Source organism: Vigna umbellata, chromosome 7 (genome assembly GCF_029865625.1).
Source record: "Vigna umbellata cultivar VRB3 chromosome 7, Vumbellata_1.0, whole genome shotgun sequence".
In the NCBI taxonomy this organism is placed as follows: Eukaryota; Viridiplantae; Streptophyta; class Magnoliopsida; order Fabales; family Fabaceae; genus Vigna; species Vigna umbellata.
This window is the reverse complement of record NC_142171.1, coordinates 6,943,878-6,968,472: the sequence shown is the minus strand read 5'-3', so window position 1 is coordinate 6,968,472 and position 24,595 is coordinate 6,943,878. Positions and strand designations below refer to the sequence as shown.

Genomic DNA, 24,595 nt, shown 5'->3' with positions numbered 1-24,595 from the left:
TTACTTTAAATCAATTAAAAGGTCATTTTACTTTTCATAATTGGCTTTCATGATGACCCAGAAATGCATGCAAGTTATTCGTTTGAAGGGTAAGTAAACAATAGTACTACTACCACTTATGTCCGCTGGAAGGAGGAAAAGGAAAGGAAAGAAATTTTAGTACCATTCTACCACAACAAATGTCCCCTACACTTTGAATCAACAATCATTTATCTCAAAACAGAATCATATCAGTAAAAGAAATAGGGTCACGTAAACCCGTCAAATCAATTTTAAACACCATGAAAACCAATACAAAAGACATGCCTATTACAAGTACAGTAGTTCAATGTTTAGTGAATTACAGAAACTTTAATATATATATTTTATTCCATTTGGTTATATTACCGAACATTTAAATTAACTCACTGATTGGATTAACCGAGGAGAGGTTATTCAAGCTTACTAATGGTGTTGAATTTTAATCCTATTTAACGAGTTATATCCACCAAAAAAAGTTCTTAGGTTTTATTACAATTTAACGAGTTATATGAACCAGTGGACCAAGTAAATGAAGGTAATTGTAGCCGTATTTGTATTGTACATGACCCACAATCCTCAAAACCGACCAGGACTATGTACAAAACAGCTCGTCACTCTTGTCAGTTGTGTTATAAAAACGAATTTTCTCAGACAAAAATGTTACACAAACAAGGTTTATCTAAGAAAGTTACATGGTTGAATATATCTATGTACATTTCATAAACGATGAATATGATACAAATACAACTATTGGTGTACCAAAGCTGTTTCATTTACATCTGTTGAGTGAACTACTGTTATCTGAGTAGCGGTAAGCCAAAATCACAGCCTTCCCAAGACACAGCACAATGTTGCCTTTTCAATTACATTCTTTTTACAACATCAGTGGTTGATATTTTTTCATTCATCTCCTGGAGCGACGATCATTGTCAAGAGCATCAAACTCCCAGTCACTTATCTCTTCTGATGAGTCATCTTCACTTAATTTATCAAGTTCTATTTCTATTTGTGATCTTCCAGGCAGTGAGAAAGAGTGTCTCGTTCCATCTTGCCTGTGTTTTTTAGCCGAGGGAGGAGAAGGAGTTCTGGAGATTATTTGACTTGATGGTGTTTCTGACCTTTCGGTTGGAATCTCAAGTTCCAGTTTTGGCCTCTCAATAGATTCAAACTCCTCTTTTATTTTCTCAATATCATCAAACAGTTGTTTCACCTTGTCGCTGTCTTTTCTATATCAAAATTGTAAATGTAAATGGGAAGAAAAGCTTGTGTATGTATGTTAATATAAAAAAAGAAAAAGAAAAGAGGCCAGGGAAGAAAGAGAGGAAGACACAAAATACCTGAAAATGCCTTCCTTTTGAATGTGAAACTGCTTGTTCATTGTGTCCACTACATTCAGAATGGCCAAAAACTAACAAGTAGAATAAGAAATAAGCATTTGTATAAGGCTACAAAATCTGGCACAACAGTTTGACTGAATTTAGCCTTATCATGTCATCTCCCAAATAGAGTTATCTTCTAAGTGAGGCCTGATAGATTTTCATTTCACATAATGATATAAATCAACATTGAAAGAAAAATACCTTGGATTCAATATCCAAGTATTCTTCTTCAAGCTTTTTCCTTGGCTTTGCTAATTTCAAACCTTCAATGTTTGCCATTGATGACATTGCTAACCTGATATAAAAGTCAATAGTTGGATGCATGGTTTTTAAACAATAGACAATTCAGAGAGGCAGGACACCATACCCTGGTTTGAATCTTAAACTCTCCACAAGTATTCTTATTTCAGTAACAGACGAATACAATTTTTCCTGACATATAGCAAGCCGGTGATCAGAAGATTAGAAAAATGCAATATGTGAAGATATTGATCAATCTAGGATGATTTGTTACCTTATAATAATGCAGAAGATGAACCACCAAATTCACAAAATGATAACCATATCTCTCCAGTTCAGCACTTATGTGCAATAAAGAAAAAAAGACAATATGAATATTAGTAAATGAAAACATGAGAGGAACAACATGCCTAAAGCCATTTGCATAATAACTTTGAAATTTGTAATATGTCCACATTTATCTGATAATATTTATTTTCGTATGGGATTAAACTACAGGACATACTTGACCTGCTCATCCTTTCTCTTTGTGAGTGAAGTTTGGAAGACCCATGTGCTCTCTAGAAACTTGATCCATTTATCAACAACATTCGCTTCCACTGTATATGAAGTAATTGCTCGCAGCATCTCCTCTTCCTAATATCAGAAAACTTCATGACAATAATAAAAATAACAAGGTGCATTACATCATATTAATAATTTTAGGCTAAATTTTACTTTTAATCATTCATCATTTTTCTTTATATTCAATTTGGTCTCTTGTCTTTTAATAACAAAATTCGAGATGAACCCTATTGACATAAAAGAAACTGTTTTCAATTATGAGAAACTTACTTTACAGCAAGTACAAGTTGCTTCTCACATAGAAGCCTATTGACATAGCTAAGAGACTGTTGTCTCCATAACTTAACAAATCTCCTATACACTAATGAACCCCTTAAACTCAATGAGCTGAAAATTAGCTACAGATTCAACAACATTGAGTTTGCAGAAAAATAAACCTAGTAGAAGAAAGGGGTTTAGCAAGAGCATCAATTCATTATCTACAACAGAAATATAATAAACTTACCATGCAAAATTAATTACACACAATTATAAAAACATAATGTTTTTGCGGTGGTTTTGAATTGCTAATAAATTGATCGTAAACAAATGGATTAAATACCCAATTCAGTCTCAATAATACTTGTACCTAGGCATGAAATAAACTTGTACCTTTGATTTTAGAAGTAGAAGAATTTCATTGCTTGCTTCATCAAATTGCTCCCTTTCTTCTTTTGCGTTGTGGAAGCGTATACGTGCAAATGTCAACAAGTTGTTGACCTGCACTAATGTTTGAAGCTTATGTAAGGCTAACAAAGGATGGCATCTAAATATCCATGAAGATCATACCAAAGACTGAGGAAATTGATTGCTTATTTAATACAATCATGTATGCACATACACGGTAAACTTGATATGCTTATCATGTGTATGCATAAAAACAAAATAAAAAGGAAGTAATCTTGAATGCAATTAAATGTTCTTGAGCACCATAAGTCAAGTCCTCAAAGTGAGTAAGAAAAAATAGACCTTTTTCAGTTTTTCTTCAAGCTCGTCTTTCTCCCTCTCGAGTTCTTCAATCTCCAAGGATAATTCCTGAAAAATTGACATTGAAATATGACTTTCTTAATTTGTAGTTCGAACATTCTGAATTAAATTTATTTCAAAAAAAATAAATTTGTGCTGGGCAAGTCTAATGCAAACAACAACTATGTAATTCGTTAATAGAGATATTAAGCAATCGGTTTAGTTCGGTTTTTGGTTAAATAGTCACTCAAATCAATCATGAAAATCTAATCTGAAATGACTTAATTTGATTTTAATTTAATATAAAATTTGAATCAAACCAATGGGTCTATTGTTGAGAGTATTCAAGCATAAATGCGATTATGAGTCCAAGCCATATTTCATGTGTTCGTAAGTGTGGGATCATCTTCTCACGAAGCTTTTATCCCCTACTGATTTTCAATTTTTGGAAACCATACTAAATGAAATTAAGCATCTTACTGTTTCGCACCCAGCTTGAGTTTGCAGGAGGGAGTGTAAGTGAATAGTTCCTTTATTTTGTATTATGTTAGTTTGCTATAATTTGTAGACAACATAACTCTATGTGAATAATTCTCATTCGCGTCTTGTATATTATCCATGCAAACAACATTACAATATATAGACTCAAGTTTGGCTTTTCTTCTCCAAGCCTTACAAAATTGCTAATAGCAATGCAATAACCTCCTGCCCTATGCACTTTTAAAACATAGAAAACAACAAAATAACTACTGATAAAATTTACCATAATAGTAACTCTCACAATTAAGTTTACCTAACAAAACTTCCCGTAAACTTAAATGTTTTTCTTATCCTTCATCCCGACTTGTCATGTTCACTAACTCCTCCTTTCCTTCCTTTACTTGTTCTCCGATGAAGTGAAAACACACACCAATGTGCTTGCTTCTTTCAAAATTAAGTGGGTTCTTCGCTATCTCGGTGGCTGACTTGTTTTTTAATTTCTTGGTACCTGACTTGTTCTTTGATTTATTGGTAGTCGACTTGTTACTAATCGGGTTCGTGTCAATGGGTCGAGCTCCTTTTGAGAGATCAGACAATTTCCATGCCCATTTCTCATCAGTCTCCTCATCCATTACAAGTCGCTTCTTCTCATCTTGCACTTCCGATGCAGCTCTAAGATCCTTCTCGGCTTGCAATTGTTCATGCGATCTTGAAACTTATAAGAGTTCCATGCGCCACTTATGCAAAATCTACTTTCTTCTCTCTAAGCTTACCTGTAGAATTGCATTGCCTCTAACTTCATTTTCAATTCTTTGTTGCTAATCACCTTTTGCAATCTCTAACATTAGAATAACAAGTTTGTCTCCTCACATCTGATTGCTTTCACTCGTGTCAAGATACCACACCGAGTATCCCCTGCTACCCAGACACCCAACTAACTAATCCGAGTTGTCCAGGCACCCAACCAACTTACCTTGGTTGTCCAATTGCCCAACCGAACTATCCATGCTACTTGGATGTCTTGTCGAGTTGCTCAGTTGCTTGTGTTGGGTCTATTGAAGAGGGGGTTCACCGAGGAGATACAAACACCAATAGGGATGACAACGGGTCGGGTCGGGCACGGGTAGTGCCTACCCGCAACCCAACCCGCCGGATAAAATTGTACCCGCTACCCGACCCGCTACCCGTCGGGTACCCGTTTAAAAAATACCCGCAGGTATTTTAAAACCCGCGGATACCCGCAAAAAATAAAAAGGAAACATTTAATACATATTTAAAATAAAATTTAAATAAAATTACAAAATATATATATATATATAATATAATATAAATTAAATTAAATATAAATTAAAATATAAATTTATTTTATTTTTAATTAATTTAATTAAAAAATATATAAATTATTTTTTTTTTAATTTTTCGCGGGTAACGGGTACCCGCGGGGCGGATAGTATACTACCCGTACTCGACCCGTCTAGAAGCGGGTATTAAAATACCCGCTACCTGTTACCCGCGGATAGTAAATATCCGCGGATAGTTACTATTCGTCGCGGATTTTACCTGCGGATACCCGTGTCCGTGGGTAAAATTGTCATCCCTAAACACCAATGACATATGAACCCAACCATATAAAGGATTGACATCACTCTCTACCCAAAACCTTAAGGCAATTGGTTAATGGGTCTTTCATCTTTATATAATGCTCTACTTTCTCATTTCTATCCAATGTGGGACTTGGACTCACACTTGGATTCCCAACAATCTCCCCCTCAAGGGTGAGTCCCTTCCACATAGGTACACTCCCCCTCCAGCGGAAGCATTCCCAACCAACCACAACCACGAGTAGCCCTTTCCAACCGCCGTTCATCTTAACGGAACTCGCTTACCTGAATACCCTTTTCCCGGAAGACTTTCAGTATAGGGACTATTATACTCGTCTGAGCCGGTCACCAAGACGAACCATCGGCTATGATACCACTGTTGGGTCTATCGAAGAGGGGGTTCACCGTGGAGATACAAACACCAATGACATCTAAACCTAACCATATAAGGGATTGACACCACTCTCTACCCAAAACCTTAAGGCAATGGGTTAATGGGTCTTTCATTTTTATATAGTTCTCTACTTTCTCATTTCTATCCAATGTGGGACTTGGACTCACACTTGGATTCCCAACAGCTTGCGATCAGCCTCGAAGCTATGTGTCATCATCAAAACGCCTCTTCCTATTAAACATCTTTTGTGAGAAAGTTGGTTGTCTATTCTCTTCCATTCTTAGATCGACAATTTTTAGCAAAATGTCTTACCTTCCAACAACGGTAACATTTGTCCAAGTAGCACTCCTTTGAATAATGACCATATTTTCCACACATAAATCACTCAACATTTGAGATTCTCGATCAAATTTCTCTCCATGGACCTCGTCCTCAGATTGCTCTTTCTCTTCATCTTGACCAGGACCCCTACCTCCAAAGCCATTTCTTTTACCTCCTCGATTTCGTCATGTATTCTGAACTTTCACATTTGAAATTGACGCCTTCATTTGGAGTACTTGATCAAGTGACTCCGCTTTCTTCTTCTTTCGATGCTCATCTGCCTCAAGAGACCCGACAAGCTCTTCATCTGAAAGCTCTAATAGGTCCTTTGAATCCTTAATCGCGTACACCATGTTCTAAAATTCGTCAATTAGCGACCTCAAGATCTTTTTCACAACTCGGCTAGTGGGTAGCAAATCTCCATTTCTACTGAGTTGGTTCACCATAGTTTCAACCCGAGTGATGTACTCAAATACTCCTTTTGTCTCCTTCATTTTCATACTTTCCAACTCAACTCTGAGTGTTTGAAGTCATATCTCCTTCACTCGGTCATCTCCCTTATACACACGTTCAACTGGGCATAACCAATTCATGGTGTTGGTTGGTTATTCATGACCATTTTCCACCACCTCTCAATTATCTTGGGAGCCAAGAAGAGCCTTTATTTGTAGACTCCAATTATCATAGTTGACAGTTTTTGTTAACTTAGGCAAGAACATATTTTTTGCTAGATTGACCATCTCACTCTTTTCCAAACACTCTCAAGCTCTTATAACAATTTGTATACAACAAGTCTCTATTTGAATAATTTTGATTTACGTCTTGTACATTATCCATGCAAACAACATTACAATAAATAGACTCAAGTTTAACTTTTCATCTCTAAGCCTAACAAACTACTAATTAAAACAATGACACACTAATTGCTAATAGCACCACAATAACCTCCTTACTTTTGCACTTTTAAAACATACAAAACAACAAAATAACTACTCATAAAATCTACCATAAACAATAACTCTCAGAGTTTAGCCATCATAACTGTCTTTTATTGTTTTCTATTTGACAGTGACAACTATCAATGTGAAGTTGTTTGTTAATAGGTATTGGGTGTTGTTAGTCAGTTGTCCTAATTGTTTTCATCAATTAGATGAGCTTATGTTGTCTACATATATTTCACCGTTAAAACTAATATACATAGAGAAGAAATCAAAGATGTGAGAACTATTACCTCCACCTTTCCCTTCCCTCCCAAAAAAACAATTTCATTTTTCTTTTGTTGATAAAACCTTAAAAGGAGGGCATGACACCATCACCTATCAGAATTTATTATGACACTCACATATAGCCTCTAAATGAAATTCCAACATAAATTGAATTCAAGAATTATTTGGTAGCACTATTACCTAGATGATCTTGTTGTATTTCTGCTAGGCCACTGTTAGGTTACTTTATGCAAATAACCTAATCTATACTCTCTTCTCACCTCAACACTCGATTAACACAAGATAAATGTATGTATAAGTATTTTATTAATTCTGTAGAGTATGAAAATTACAAGTGTAATCTCCCCCCAAGGAAGCCTATCTCCCTCCACTGGCAAATATGCCTAGTCTTTACCCAAAAGAAATAACCTCATGAACAAAAATAAAAGAAGACTATTTATAGTGTCGCCTTCCCGCGCCCTATCCTTTCTGATAACCCAATCTGCTTCTACTAATAATCGTTCGGTACTAGTGTATATATATCGTTCGGCCTTCGAGCCCATCCTCCCTTTTATTAACCGTTCGGTATTAGTTTAATCGTACCACTCCGCCTCTACTTCCCTCCTCCCTTCTGGATATCATTCGGTCTATACTTCCCCGTGTCCATACCGTTCAGCTTCTCCTCTCATGAATCGTCCGGCCTCACTTCGCCCTTCCTTACCGTTCGGTATTAGGTTACTTCCCTCTTTTATTCCTAACAGCCACCTTCCAGGGTTTTGGTTGGCATAATATGGAGATGATGGATTGGATTATGGTCTTTTCAGGATATTTTCAAGTATAAACATGAAGCTCCTTTCGTGTGTGGTATTTCTTCTTTCCTTATTTGGACTCCTCTTAAGTATGGGACAAGGTTTCCATTCTTAATATCAAGACATATTTCCACATGTTCTTCTTTATTAAATTCAATAATTTGGTCAATTACAGTTGTATCCTTAGTGTGCAAAATAAGAGTGGGTAATGGTTCAAGCAAAACTTGATTTTATTAACAGGAATATTTCAGAGGATCAAATAGAGATTCAATCCTATTCTGACAGTGTCAAAAGGTTTGTTTAAGTAAACTTCTCCTAAGCTAAAATTAGTTTATCCATAAGCCAATTGTTGAAGTTCTCTCATTAGGGAGTTGATTTTAAGGAATGCATAAACTAATGTCCGTTTATGGAGAATGTATTTCATTTTTTACTCTATTTTCCTCATCTAAAAGTGCTTATGAAAAAGCTTACCCAAACAGATACTATATCTACATGAAGATAAAACTATTGCTTGCTATTGACGAGAATGTACCTTTTCAACTAGGCTAACCTCGTCAGATTTAGCTGCACGAAAATGAAGTGCTTCTTCTTTTTGAGATCTGGTTGAGAACAAAATATGAAATAAAATATAAGAGAAAAGAAATCCGTTAAGGCTAACATTTGTCATCTGTTTGGTATTAATTATCAACTAGCCAAACAGCTGAAAGCATGCATGAGTATCAGCGTGTTATACAGTTAGAAGAGGCATATCTATGAAAAAGAGATGAAAGTATGCCAGTACCATTACATGATACTCGGCAAAGATGCAAGTGTATGTGCAAGTACAAAACATAAAAAGAAAGAAACTTCTTTTCATAATAACTGTTTCAGGACCTGTTTTCTGTGATGCGATTCTCAGCTTTTTTGGTAGAATTTGCAAGAGACTCTGATAAAACTTTCAATTTGTCAACCTGCAAATGATACAATCATACATCATCAACAGAAAAAACGTGTCACACGGAAATGCAGGAAACTAAGCATCACTTCATTGGAAATATAAAGACTCTGCTTACTTGCAGAAGCTGTTGAGTATTAATGATGAACAATACAATACATAATGGAGAAAACATTAATGTCTTCTGATACGGCCATACTACAAAGTTGATGATAAAACTCATTATAAGTGGAGGAAAGGGAGGTACAATGCCAATGCACCCAATCAGAACTAAGAAATAATCACATCATTCTGTAAAAGGAGTAGGGTGTGACTCATGTGAGTTTGTTCAGTCTTTGACAAGGTACCTCGCAGGTTTAGGTGTTAGATAAATGCCAAGTGGCTACATTGAACCATGATTACAAGATTGAGATCCCTAACATTGTAGGTGAAGGTTTCCTAGGGTCAAAATTTAATATTATCAACAACCTGAAGGTTTACGTTAGAAGAAAAGGGCATAAATAAAACATAGAAGTTAGGAGTAATGAGAGAAGAGGTTAAGGTTGTTAGGAGGGGTTATTAGTTGTGGTTAGGCGGTTATAACGCCTTAGGATGTTTGTCTTTTAAGGGGGGAGCGTGTCTGGGATGGACATGTTTTGAGTTTGTCTTTGAACAAGTTTGTTCCTGTGTAAAGGGAATTCCTTCCTCTCAATGTTGTTGAAAACACATTCTTGCTTTGCTTTCGTGTGGGTTTTGTGTCCATTTCTTAATCTGATGGAGAATCTAGGTTTCTTGACACCAAGAAACCTAACAATTTGGTCTGACCTGCCGGATCAAGAAGATGGAAAGGCATGGACGGTAGAATGAGTACAGTGGAGAGAATTTTGAATGAACAGGGACGAGCGATTGAAGAGATGAGGGAGGAATCCAGAACCAACTTCCAAAGGCTCAATGATATGATGAGGATGTGTTGCGAAAAATCAAGAACATGGAAAGAGGGTTAGAAGGAAATTGAGGGTATGTAAACGGAGACAGACTAGCAAGAAAGGAGGATACCGAAGAAGAATGGGAGGAAGAGAGGAAGGAGAATTAGAGGGGTTGGATGAAAAGAGTGTAACTTCCGAAGTTTGAAGGAGGGCACCCAGTAGGATGGATATCAAGGGCTGAAAAGTTCTTTGAAGTTTAGGAGGTCTCATCTCAAGAGAGAATCAGGTTGGCTTTCATTAGTATGGAAGGAGGAGCCAGTCATTTGTTCAGATTCTGGAGAAAGAAAACCAAGAATCCTTCTCGGGAGGAATTGACGGAAGCTCTGATTAGGAGGTTTGGAGGGAAGGATATATGTTCGGTTTTTGAAAAATTGGCAGCTATTAGGCAAAAAGGAGAAGTAGAGGAGTACATCCAGGAGTTTGAGATGATACTTGGCCAAACAACGGAATTGACGGAAGAACAATTGTTGGGTTATTTTTTTGCAGGGTTACATATTAATATTAGAAGTCAGATTAGGCCACATAATCCTAAGGATCTTTTGAGAGCAATGGAGATAGTCAAGGATGTGGAAGAAGTTTCAAGGGATGCTAAGTCTAGGGAGAGAACGACGAGCAAAAGTGGTTTCTATTCAGGTCATTATCAAGGCAGAGGAGGGGTTGTTTCCAAAGTGGAAACATTGAAAGGAACTAGGAGCAAACCCGGGAGAAAAGGGGTGGTATATCGGTGGGATCTAAGGTTGGAAGTACTACTTCGAGGGAGAACAGAACCAAGGGGGTGAGGAATTTACCATATCTAGAATACATCGTAAGAAGGGAAGAGAGAAGGTGTTTTCATTGTAGAGGACCATACAACCCAAGTCATAAATGCCCAGACAAGAATATCAAGGTGTTAATCATGGGTGATGATGAGGAGGAATGTGAACATGAGGAAGAGGAGCAGAAGGAACAAATTCGGATGGAATTATCATTATTTTCTACAAGAGGATTGACCCAAACCACCACCATGAAGTTACATGGGTGGTTGAACGAGAGGAAGGTGTTGATTTTGATTGATAGTGGTGCCAACTACAATTTTATTTCAAACAAGTTCGTGGCTTAGTCGGGTTTGACAATAGACGAAACTCTTCCTTACAAGGTTTGCTTGGGAGATGGGCACCAAAAGACCACCAGTAGGTGTTATAGAGATATATCCTTACAGCTGGAGGGATTGAAGGTAAGAGAAAGGTTTTATCTGTTTGAACTAGGAGGGGTGGCCCTCGTTCTAGGATTAGCTTGGTTGGCTTCACTAGGAGAAGTCAGGATTAATTGGAGAAATTTGAATAGAGTTTCAACCAATAGGAGAGGGTGGTGAGAATAAAAGGGGGTCCCTCACTGATAAAAATGGTCGTTACACCTGAGGCCTTATTGAAAGAGACATAGATTGAATTGGTGACGTTGGTATGAAGTCTAGGGAGTGTTGAATTGGAGGGAAGGAAACATAGTGAGGAGCATGTAACATTGAAACAAATGTAGAGTTGGAAGAGATTTTGGGAGATTTTGAGGGAATTTTCAATGAACAAAAAGGGCTTCCACCGAACAAACATTTGAATCACCGAATTCCTATCAAAGTTGGCGTGGACCCAATAAACGTGAGGCCCTATAGGTATCCTCATCTATTGAAGACTGAAATTGAGAAACAGGTGGCAGAAATGTTGGGGACAGGAATAATCAGGCCAAGTAATAGTCCTTATTCTAGTTCAGTGATCTTAGTAAAGAAGAGAGATGGCAGTTGGAGATTCTATATTGATTATAGGGTCTTTAAAAAGACTACTATTCCGAACAAATTTCACATACTAGTCATAGAGGAGCTATTAATGAGTTACAAGGATCCAGTTTTTTTTTCCAAGGGTAATTTGAGGGTTGGGTATAGATCGGGGACTTGTTTTGAGTTTTTCTTTGAATAGGTTTGTTCCTGTGTAAAGGGAATTCCTTCCCTTGGATGTTGTTGAACATTTTCGGTGTTTCCAATTTAATAAAACACGTTCTTGCTTTGTTTTCATGTGGGTTTTGTGTCCGTTTCTTAATCTAATAGAGAATCTAGGTTTCCTGACACCGTTTCCTGACACCAAGAAACCTAACACAACCACTGTTGGATTTCAAAGGCCCTTGTATAATGAATAGAATGAAATTTTTTGCACAATACAATAACAATTTAAATGTTTTATATGTTCTTTTCAGTGAAGCTTGGAGAAACAATATTATAATCCTGGAGTAAGAGAAATTAACTAAAGAAAGACAACAAAAAATCACTGTGCAAGACCTTTTCAGCATGAAGTTGTGGAGAATCACCAGAGCTAAAGTATTTCTTTTTCAGTAAGAGTTCCTCCAACTTAGAACACATTTGAACAACTTGCACCATATCTTTATCAACCGCCTGAAATTAAACAAAACGTTTAATTGTCACTAATGTATAAATATACAAATAAATCCACAATCTTGAGTCTTTCAAAAGTTTCCCAAAATATCCTCATAAACCATATATGAAGCTCATTCATAGTTCAAGAAATAAGACCTGACCTCTATTTCTTTCACAGTTGTCTCTTTAGGTGAATTTACAAAATTTCCATTTTCGTTCCTTGCCTTCATATTCTCAATGTTTTCCTTTAACTTAAAGGCTTCAACTTCTATTCTGAGAAAAGAAAATGTATCACATACAATAGGAGAAAAGACTAATAGTACTCAAGCCATAAAAATGGTGTGAAACATTATAGATGAGGAAGAATACGCAGCATCAATGGATCTGGGTAAAATCTCTTGTAAACATGCAGCATTGTTGGTTGGAAGTTTCAGAATCCAATAATATATTCTAGATTTTTAATTAATTCCTTTAAATGCTTGATTTGATAATAGATAACAAAATATATTCAAGGAGCATTGGTTAATTTTTATGGCCGGTAAGCACATAAAGGCAAACAGTTATGCAAATAAAGGAAATCTTAAATGTCTTACTTAAACAGTGTATCTCAGAGACATTGACAAGTGTATACATCACAGTTAAAAATATTGTTAGCGTTTTAAAATAACAAGTGATGCTCCCATTCATCAAACATGAAATGAACAAATATTTATAAGAAAATGCTTTTGATGATCCTACATGCAAAGGTTATCAATGGTTGTAAGTATCGGTATGAAATGACACATTCATCACCAAAGTTTGCATAATACATGTCAAAGGATTAGAGACAAAATAGGTCCCGAATGATGCTACACTCTCAACCCTGCTAAGAAAAGAGATACCGAGAAGGAATATATGAATTTTGTGTCTTGTGTACCCATATGAATATACATATTGAAAAGTGAAATGGTATACAATTATGTGATATAATCCTTTTGTATTTCAATTGGCACATATGGGAACATATATACATATAGGATGGGAGCCTATATATAAAGAGTATCTACACTCTCCTTCAAGCCAAAGGATATAATATGCACCAAGCTAGTTATATACATAATAAATCCTAGGGTTCCACAATTGTTTAGTAAAGATATATACTAATTGGTCATTGGAATTAACAAACTGAGTGATAATGTCTCCAAATAAATATTTTCTCAAATGAAGGGGAATCTATCTCAATATATTTGGTCATCTTGTGAAAACTTGAATTTGAACCTATATAAAGAGCAACTTGGTTATAGCAAATGAGAGAAATTTGTGTAACTTTCCCAAATCTCAATTCTTTAAGAAACTATTTAAGCTAAATAAGCTTACAAGATGCAAAATCGCACTAAACTCTACTCCTACACTAGATTTGGCCACCACATTTTGCTTCTTGTTTCTCCAAGAGATCAAGTTATTGCCAATAAAGACACAATATCTATAAGTAGATCTCGTTTAAGTGAGTCTACCCAATCTACATTTAAATATCTCACAACTCAGTATGATTATTACATCTATAAAGAAAACCTTTTTTAGGGGTCCCTTTGATGTATTTTAGAATACAATGACTGCATTTCAATGTCTTGCACATGAAGAATTAAGAAACTAACTCAGCGTTTTTCAACCAATCTAGTGTATCTCTTAGGATATGAAAGTGGCTCCCCCGACTAATAGGATATAATGTGTATAACAGGAGGAGACAGATTAAGAAGTACTTCTGAGTTAGGTTGTTAGGGTGAGTGAGGTTTCCTTTATATAGTTGAGGGGTCCTGATATGAAGGGGACTTTTGGGATAATTTTGTAGATTGAGCTTTAGCTCTTTGTGAAGGGAAAACCCTTGGAGGAGAGAGTCCTCTCCTATTTTGTGTTCTTTTCAGTCTATACAATAAAGAATATTACTCTTCTTTCTCTTTCCAATTTTGGGTTCCTAATGCCGACTCAATAGAAGTTTAGCATTACGATCCATAAGTATGTCAATGGGATTCGAATTCAATGGCCCAATCTCCTCTAAAATATTTAGTGCACACTTCCTCTAGGAAATAATAAGTTCATTGTTAGATTGTGCTGCCTCTATCCCAAAGAAGTACCTAAGTTTATTGGAGATCTTTTTTTCTGAAAATGATGACAAAGGTGTTGTTTAATCTGTGAGATGCCATGGTGATCAAGGTGTTGTTTAATCTGTGAGATGCCATGGCAATCACACATGGAAGAACAATGTCATGAACATGCATTATTGAGTAGATACCTAACAATTGAATGAGAACAAAGCACAACTTCTCTTCAAGTCATATCAAATTGTTAAACTACTACACTGAATCTACTAAATTAGAAGACTCCCCTTGAGCAACAAACCCAAGTGGTTGCTCTACAAATATTTCCTCCTACAAATCACCATGTAGTAAGGCATTTTTAACATCCAGTGGGTACATGGACAATCCTTGAAGAGTAGCCATGGTTAAGAATAATCTAACAAAGGCCATCTTGGCAACCATAGGTACCATTTCACCAAAGTCTAACCAAAATATTTGAGTTGAACTTTTTTCTACCAAACTAGGTTTGAGTCAATTGTAGTGCCACCATGACAAACTTTGACTACAAAGACCCATAGAAACCAACAACTGACTTCCCTAGAGTTAAAGGAATGAGATCCCAATTACCATTGTTCTATAAAGCACACAGTTTACCAAGCATGACTTGTCTCCAACCAAAGTGGGTCAAAGTATCACCTACAACTTTAGAAATATTGATAGGTTCTTGTGATCAGGAACCTATGGAAAAACACTCGAGAACACACAAAGACAACTTCTCTGAATTATACAGCCTCCTTTTATTGAAAAGAATCAACAAGAATGTGTTACAACGTAACCCGAGAGCTTAACCTCCCTCCAAAGAACTACTAAGAGTTCCCGCGAAACAATAACACTCCAAAACTACTCTCCACCAACCACTAATCCCCCTTTTATATCACTCACTAACAGCACTAAGAGAAACTATTCCTAACTGCCTTGGCAGTTAGACTCTGTGACTTTACCCCTCCTCCTATATACAATTAACTCCCTAACATTACTCCCCTCTCCTCCAACAACCTTGTCCCCAAGGTTGAACTCCGGGTATTGCTCTTGTATAGTCACCTCATCTTCCCATGTGGCACTCTCTTGTCCCCCTTCTTGCCATTCTATCAAAACTTGGGGTATTTCCTCTGCTCCCAGTTGTCGAGTTCTCCTGTCCAGCACCCTGGCTGGTCTAAACATTGGTCCATCTGCGTGTAACTCAGCTGGAAGCTCTTTTTCCACTTTCTTCTCCCCCACAGCTTTCTTCAATTGGGAAACGTGGAATATGGGATGGATTCTGGCTGCCTCTGGTAATTGCAACCGAAACGCAACTTTCCCTATCTGCTGTAATACCTCAAAGGGTCCATAATACCTTGCCGATAGCTTCGGATGTAAGCGAGTTGGCATGGATGATTGTCTATGGGGTCTAATCTTTAAATAGACCCAATCGCCTATCTTAATGTCTGATTCTTTCCTTTTCTTATTTGCCTGATTACTCATCGCCTCTTGTGCTTGCCTTAAATGCATTTTAAGCTGTTTCAAAGCTTCATCCCTTGTCATCAAATCTTGAACCACCGACTCCACCCCTGTCTCCCCAGGAATAAACCGACTCAAAGCTGGAGGTGCTCTTCCATAAACTATTTCAAAAGGGGAACACCTGGCTGCACTTTGATAACTGGTATTATACCAGTACTCAGCCCAAGGAAGCATCAACTTCCAACTCCTCGGCTGCTCTGAGCAAAAACACCTCAAATACCCCTCCAAAATTCTGTTCACCACTTCAGTCTGGCCATCCGACTCAGGATGGTATGCGGTGCTCATACTAAGCTGAGTACCCTGCATCCTGAAGAGCTCTTTCCAAAATATACTTAAAAACAGGGGGTCTCTATCACTGACTACTGACATAGGGATCCCATGTAACCTCACTATTTCTTGAACGAACTTCTCTGCAACCGTGCGAGCCGAATAAGGATGTTTCAAAGCAATAAAGTGGCTATACTTACTCAGCCTGTCAACTACCACCAGTATTGCGTCAGACCCGTGTGACTTGGGTAGCTTAACTATGAAATCAAGGCTTATTTCTTCCCAAATGGCTTGTGGGATCGGTAATGGCTGCAAAAGACCCTGAGGAGAGGCAGCCAGGTACTTGTGCTGTTGACAAATTACGCACCCCGCGACAAAATCAGTCACCGTTCTCTTCATTCCTGGCCAATATAGTGATTGGGCAATTTTCCGGTAAGTACGAAACACACCCGAATGGCCTCCTGTACTCGTCACATGAAACTCCGCTAGAAGCTTGGGAATCCAACTCGATTTAGCTGATAACACCAATCGTCCTTTATAGTGAAGGCGATCATTCTCCATCGTGTATGCTTCATGGCTCGTTGGGTCCCCTTTGAGATCATCCATAATCTTTCGCAGCATGTCATCTTCTTCTACTTCTTTTAAAACCTCTTGAAAGTCATGCCAATAGGGCCTGGAAAGTGCCCGTAGTTCTCCCTCCTCTGTACCCCTTTCTTCTTTACGAGACAAGGCATCTGCTACCTTGTTGGAACTTCCTAATTTATAAACTATCTCGAAATCATACCCCATCAATTTGGCTATCCAATTCTGCTGGCTATGCGTCGTTATTCTTTGCTCCAACAGATATTTGAGGCTGCGCTGATCCGTATAAACCACAAACCTCCTCCTCAATAGATAGGGTCTCCAATGCTGGATGGCCATAACCAACGCCATTAACTCCTTCTCATAAATTGACTTAGACCGAGACCCCTCAGACAATGCCCTGCTGAAGAAAGCAATGGGCTTCTTATGTTGCATCAATACAGCGCCCACTCCACTCCCAGACGCATCACACTCCACATGAAATTCCTGTGTAAAGTCGGGCAGTGTTAGCACCAGTGCCGTTGTCATTGCCCTCTTTAGAGATCCCATAGCTGCCCGGGCTTCCTCAGACCACTCAAACTTTCCCTTTTTCAACAACTCCGTGAGAGGTTTAGCTAGCTCCCCATACTTCGGCACAAACCTCCTATAATACCCCGTTAAGCCCAAAAACCCTCTCAATGCCTTCAAATTCTGGGGTTCTTCCCACTCCAGCATGGCCCTTATCTTATCCCGATCCATCTCCACTCCTTGCTCCGAAATCTGGTGCCCCAAATATTGAATCCTCCTTTTCCCAAACTCACATTTCTTTTGATTTGCTACCCACTCCTTCTCTTCCAGCAGCTGCAGTACCACTGTTAAGTGGTGGAGATGCTCTTCCCAGGATGGGCTGTACACCAATATGTCATCAAAAAAAACCAGTACCCATTTCCTCAAATAGGGTGCCATTAATCTGTTCATGGCACTTTGAAACGTTTCCGGGGCATTCATTAACCCGAAAGGCATCACCATAAATTCGAACAAGCCTTGGTGGGTTCTGAATGCAGTCTTGTGGATGTCCTCCTCTCTCATTCGTATCTGGTGGTAACCCACCTTCAAGTCCAGCTTAGAGAAATACCTAGCACCCTTGAGCTCATCCAATAGTTCTTCAATTACCGGAATAGGAAATTTATCCGGTATCGTAGCCTTGTTCAATGCCCGATAATCCACACAAAATCTCCAGCTTCCATCTTTCTTTTTCACTAAAATTACCGGGCTGGAAAACGGGCTTTGACTGGGTCGAATAATTCCAGCCCGAAGCATATCTGCAACCTGTTTCTCGAGCTCCTCTTTCACGAAGAAAGGATACCTGTAAGGCCTTACATTTATAGGATCCTTACCTTCCTTAAGCACTATTCGGTGCTGTGAATCACGTGAAGGAGGTAGTCCCTCTCTCTCCATAAACACCTTGCAGTGGGCCCGCAATACTTTTACGAGGTCTGTCTTCTGTTGCTCCGTCAAATCATCCTTCATGTCACCGTTTCCCCTGGCCTCCACTATGCACAGTTCCCACACCAAGAACCATGACTCAGCATCTGTGATTTTTGTAAGTGCACCTGGTTCCACCAGCTGTCTTGCCAAAGCTGGGTCACCGCAGATTTTCTTCTTCTCTCCATCCACCACATACTGCATAGACATCTCTTTCCAGTTAATAACCACCTCACCCAGTTTTGCCAACCATGCAATACCCAATATTAAATCCACTCCACCGAGATCAAACACATGCATGTCCTCCTCTACCTTCACATTTCCCAGCATCAATCCCACCTTTTCACATCGCCCCCTGGTCCACTTCTTACACCCGTCACCCAAACTCACCGCGTATGTGGCTGTTTCTGTTACCGGAAGCCTCAGTTCCTCCACCACCTTCCGGCTGATGAAATTATGGCTGGCTCCGCTATCGATCAAGACTACCACTCATTTTTCTCCTATCAGCCCGGTCAGTTTCATGGTTTTGGGAGGCGTTAGACCCTCCGCCGAGCAAGCCGAGAGCTCCATAGGTTTCGTCTCAAGGTCAGCGTTTTCCTCCAACTCGCCCTCCTCGTCCTCCGCCAAAAGCAGTACTCTCAAGCCCTTCTCCGCACACCGGTGACCCGGTGCGAACGGCCCTCCGCATCGGAAGCACCTCCCTTCTTCCCTCCTCTTCAGATACTCTGGATAAGGTAAGTTTCTGACCATTCGATTCTTATTTTCTCCTCCGGCCGAGCCATTGGCCCTCGCATTGGTGCTATTAGCCACCGTCGCACCTTCTCTCCTGGTCGTACCCGCTCCTTCTAACCCACCAGCCCTCGTCGCGATACTGCGATCTCCATCAGCCCTCACTATCGCCGTCGCAGTTCGATTACCCCCGTGGGTCATCTTGAGCCCGTTCCAACCTCCTCCGCATGCACGATTTATGGCGTCCTCCACGTCTCTCGCAACTCTGATTGCGACCATCAAATCAGGGGGATTCTGAATTCTAACCTGGCCTTTAATATCTTCACGTAACCCCGCCAGAAAGAAACCCAAAATCAGCTCCTCCGATAGGCTCTGGGTCTGACCTAGTAACATCTCAAAACTCCTTACAAACTCTTCCAGCGCTCCTTCTTGCCTCAAGGTGGCCATCTGTTCGTAAACCGTTCCCCGGAACCCACCACCGAATCGATTGATCAACCCATCCTTCAAACCCATCCACGTCCGATTTCTGGTTTTATCCCGCCAATACTTGAACCAATAACTCGCGCTTCCCTCCATACTAATGTAAGCGAGTTCGACCTTATCCTCCTCGGCTACCTTCTGAATGTCAAAAAATCTTTCAGCCCGATTAATCCAAATGTATGGGTCTCCGCCTTCGAATGATGGTAGTTCCACCTTCTTCCGCCAGTTGCCCGCGATTCCCCCAGTATCGGCCCTCCCTGGGTTCTCGTTCACCGAACTACTGCTCCCTTCAGAACCACCTCCTTGATGGTTCGAAACTCCCCCCATCATTCTCATCAATTGCTGCACGTCGCCTCTGATTGCAGCGGTCTCATCTTTGATTCCCTCAACCGTGATCTCCAAGTTATCTAACCTTCCCTCCGTCTCGCTCCCCATAGTTGGCTCCTCCCCTTTGTGATCCGGCAGGTCGGACCAAATGATAGGTTCTTGTGATCAGGAACCTATGGAAAAACACTCGAGAACACACAAAGACAACTTCTCTGAATTATACAGCCTCCTTTTATTGAAAAGAATCAACAAGAATGTGTTACAACGTAACCCGAGAGCTTAACCTCCCTCCAAAGAACTACTAAGAGTTCCCGCGAAACAATAACACTCCAAAACTACTCTCCACCAACCCACTAATCCCCCTTTTATATCACTCACTAACAGCACTAACAGAAACTATTCCTAACTGCCTTGGCAGTTAGACTCTGTGACTTTACCCCTCCTCCTATATACAATTAACTCCCTAACAAATATACACAGAGGAAATGCAAGAGAGACAAGTGTAATAGGAGGGAGACAATCAATGATAACTGAAAGTGATGTAATAAGGGGAAGGATTTTCAGTAAAGTGTGTATCATTACAAAGGGAAATAGGAAGATCAAGCTCAAAAAGGCAAAACCAAAAGTGGCAGAGGAGGTGGTGTCGGAGTAGAGTCAATAGTTGTCCCAATAGGAAAGCGTGAATGTTGCCTACAATGATAAACTTGGAGAGAAGGTAGAGGTGGTGATTCTAGCAGCACACCAGTTATGTCCGTGGGTTCAAAGACAAGAGGATCGTAATGGGGCTTGGGAAGTCTTAAAAAGGAAGGAAATTGACACAAAGTAACAAGAAGACTCAAAAACGGTAACAACAACTAAAATCAAACAACTATAAAGGGAGCATGAGAAATGCATATATCCGTTTTTAGACTAAGGGTAGCCTAAGAAGAAACAATTATGAGACCAAACTGATAAACTAGATATTATCTGTGTTGCAAGTTAATCTTCTTTTGTTAATAAACTAGATGTTTCTATAGGTGGAGCACTAGTAGTGTCTAATTTCTTGGTTGGCATGCATTCTCTAGAGGATGTCGCTCACATTATCAATAGTTTGCAGGGTTTACAATGACTAGATTCATCTCATAGAAGTTCTAAGGTATTTCCTAATTCTTTGACATCTAAAGAAGCTCATTTTGGGGAGGGATTGAAATTAGCTTTCAAATTGGCTAATATGCTTGATGAGTGAGAAGATTCTAATAATAAATAGGATGATGAACCCATTTAAACTACAAGGAAAACCAATAGGGATAAACCAAGGAAAGTTAATACTAAATCCTTCGAAGCAAGGACTTCTACAAAGCACTAATGAGTTTTGCAGGTCTTTCTTTAAATGTGAGAGGGTTGACTTATAATAAATCTATTAATATGTTGTTTGTTCTAGGCATATGGAATTCAAGGTTTGGAATATTTTAAAGATAATCATAGGAAACAATATAAGTGGATTCCATCCATTTATTTTTTTTTTTATATTTTTAGTTTTTTTTTTTCATAATAGGCATTATTTGCCTATTTGTACACTGTAGTTTTATCATGGGTTTGGTGTGGTCCACCCATGTTTTTCTTTTCTTTTTCTTTTCATTTTTTTTAATAAAATCTTTATGTAATAACTGTAATGCCTAGCATGAACTTATTGGGAATAAAAGGTACAATAAAAAAAAAAACAATATTGGTATCTTATAGAGAGAAATATTTTGTAAGATATTTTCCTATATCATATATCTCTATATGATGTAATCAAATCATGTCTCCAACATGGTCAAATTATATATATCTAATACTCTCCCTCAAATTGCAGTATATATATTTTATATGAGACAATTTTGTTAAAAATGCCCGCACCTCAAGATCTCTTAAGAAACTTTGTATATGATTCAATAGGTTACTTGAGCTTATAAAGTAAATAGTTACAAAGCTATTAGGTATTTCTTGTAGGTGTCTTTCTCTTAATCAAAGTGACAAATAATCTTCTATATGTTTCATCTTTCCAAATCATACCTTTAATCATACATACATCCCTAATACATGAAACAAAACCTCAAATTCGAAAAAGCACCACAAAAGATATATATGCTTAGCAACAACCTCATAAGATCAGCATTTACTTTCAGCCCTGAAATTGCAGTTTGTACATATTGAAGCAACTCTTCTCGTTTGGTCTGTTAAAATATAAAGCAGATAGTGAAAGGTATATGGTAGCAAAGTAAGGCAAATAAATCCAATATAATTCTTCTAAATGTGTTTAAGTTCAATACTTTTAAAAAAGTCAATGGTTGTGGTTAGAGCTCAGATTTCACGCAATAAATCAAGATAAGTCAAAAGAAAACTTCAGGAAAAAAAAATTAACGAGATCTTTGCCGTTATTCTTATGAGGAAGAGACATAGTTAGGTCACATCATATGTTTTTTAGAAAAAAAAGATATGAATCTAAGAAAGGAAAGAAAGTGCAATATTTTACCAAAAGTCTGGTGTTTGAGAATATAGTTGCCATGTGACAGCGAATTACAAATATGAAGTGGCAAGGAATAAATCAAAGCATCTTGCTAGAATATATGAAAGTGTCATATTTTAGATAATCCTCTCAGGTTGCTTTCCCTATTTCTTCATTATATCTTAAGATTAGTTACCATATTTCCTTATCTTATCATGGTTGATTTCACTAATTAGCTAGGATTTAATTAGCATAAATAAGGGGTAGTCTTTAGGCTTTATGAACACAGCAACACATCAATAAATTGTAATACATCTCCACTAATATCGATTAGTGTTTCATTTCTTCTCACTCTACCTCCATATACCTAAAACTCCATAATTTCAATATATCTCAATAATTTGAGCCTTAAACCAATTAATAGATATAATGTTCAAGACAAAACCAATAAAAGCTTACTAAGTCACATTTGATATGAAGTATCAATAATAATGTGATCATCCATAAAAAAGTCACAATATTAAATTTGTAGGTATATCTTATAAACTAGACTTTTCAAGTCTAATTTAACCACGCAAGCGTTAAGGTGAGGTTTGCACATATTTATATAATGTAATTTTCTTATATCTCCAACCAACAGGAGAACTCCTACATATCTCCTGAAACCAAGGATTGGGCGTCTCAAACATGGGACTACATATTTATGGATGGTTCAATGGAGACCTGATAACAAAGGATATGACAAGTCTAACAAATAGACGCTTATACTATATTAGAAAGTGGATTCTAAACCTAATTAAATGTCACAAAACCTACTTATAAAGTTAAGTTGATACCTACTTATATATTATAATTTGGCCATATTTTTAGTTTATATGGATCTTCAATCATCTATATCAACAATAAACAAATAAATTTATGAGAAAAAAACCAATTCTAAAATCATTACCAGAACTTCATCTTCATATCTAGAAAATGCTTTAGCCAAATCCTGTACACTGGATAACAAGGCATTATGTTCTTCCTTTCCTCCTTTAATACAAAGTCTGTACAAGTATAACCATTCCAAAACAGAAGTAGTTTTTTAAGCAGACTATTTCTATTATGCCAACAAACAACCATGTTCAACCAATATTTAATCTCAGATATATCAATTTAGAAAAGGAATTGTAGAGACAGTAAGTCAAAATTACCCATATATCTCTGACATTAGGGAAACTTCTTCCTCATTCGGTGCATCAATAATCTGAGTCACACAAAAGAGTTAACCTGCGGTTAAGTTCCATAAATCAGCAAATACAAAGCTCAACCTCTAATATAATATCAATAAAAATAGATCGTTTATACAACACTGTATCACAAATCCGAACACAATAAATTTTACTTTTCACAATAAAAACAAATAGCAGGTTGAAGACTATGATATGTTAGGAATCTCCCGCTCAATAGCATTAAATTAAAACTAAGTAATATACATTTTTATTTTCATCTGGGAAGCAGAATGTAATATAGGAAGAAGCAACATGGGTATTTAGGAAGCAAAACATGTTGAGAAGGCTACGGTTAGTGGGTTGGAACACATGGCAAGTGATCTTAATGATGCAGGAATCGGAAGGAGCATGAGTGCAAGAATAATGAATTCGCATTTGATGAAATTTGTGTGACAACAACTAATTATATAAGTTTTGGCTTTTATGGAGGAGGGGTGGATGTGACGATTCTGCTTCTCTCTCTTCTCTGTTACGTTCTGCTGCTTGGTGTTTTCTGATTATGGAAATACACAACGTCGTTTCTTATTCATACAAATCCTATACTCAGTTTATTGCAATTTGTTTATAACGTACAAGAAAGCTCTTAATTTGAGTGCAAATTCATACAAGCATACACTCTCAAACCAAGCCCATGGAACATGGAAATCCTCTAGAGAAAATTGAAAAATGCCGTAATCATCTAATAGATTAATACTAATCCAAAAACTTGTACTGTAGTAGTTATAGATTGCATTGCTTCAACTCACCATTGACAATGTTATGCCCTCAAGAGCAAGACTGGAAAGGAAGACATCCCGGAAATTTTTCAGTTCATGCACATCATCAGGGTCTACATAGTAAATCTGTCCATAGTTATATACTATGAGCATGAATTACCGAAAGGTAAATAATAAACAGAAACAATAGAAACAGTAAGGGTTTCACAAACCAAAGTAGGTTGCTGTGTAGGTGAATCCTTGAATTCATCATGAAGAAATTGATTGTCTGTATCTTTTTCATCCGTGTCAATGGAGTTAGCAGTAAGTCTCTCAACTTCTTTTAGGGCAACCAGCCACCTTCGTAGCAACTGAACTCTCTCTATCCC

The 24,595-nt window shown here is 37.9% G+C and overlaps 1 protein-coding gene across 1 annotated transcript; it reads right to left on the bottom strand.

Moving 5' to 3' along the window:
* Positions 1-446: 446 nt before the first annotated feature.
* Positions 447-24,380, bottom strand: LOC148195054 (uncharacterized). Its single transcript, XM_088095065.1, has 16 exons — positions 24,258-24,380; positions 23,434-23,486; positions 23,190-23,286; positions 21,895-21,968; positions 12,475-12,586; positions 12,218-12,331; positions 8,893-8,969; positions 8,552-8,618; positions 3,213-3,278; positions 2,856-2,963; positions 2,146-2,276; positions 1,915-1,981; positions 1,768-1,832; positions 1,602-1,695; positions 1,359-1,429; positions 447-1,247 (listed from the first exon to the last, which is right to left on the bottom strand). The coding sequence occupies exons 1-16, from the start codon at positions 24,378-24,380 to the stop codon at positions 926-928; spliced, it is 1,641 nt and encodes a 546-aa protein (XP_087951191.1). The 3' UTR covers positions 447-925.
* Between the last annotated feature and the right edge of the window lie 215 nt (positions 24,381-24,595).

Excerpts from the sequence above, each read along its gene's own strand:
- LOC148195054 (XM_088095065.1), bottom strand. The coding sequence starts at position 24,380 with ATGCTCATAGTATATAACTATGGACAGATTTACTATGTAGACCCTGAT. Across the intron at positions 23,487-24,257 it reads AGGGCATAACATTGTCAATG|ATTATTGATGCACCGAATGA; the intron begins GTGAGTTGAAGC and ends TGTGTGACTCAG. Across the intron at positions 1,248-1,358 it reads CAAAAGGAAGGCATTTTCAG|AAAAGACAGCGACAAGGTGA; the intron begins GTATTTTGTGTC and ends ATTTTGATATAG.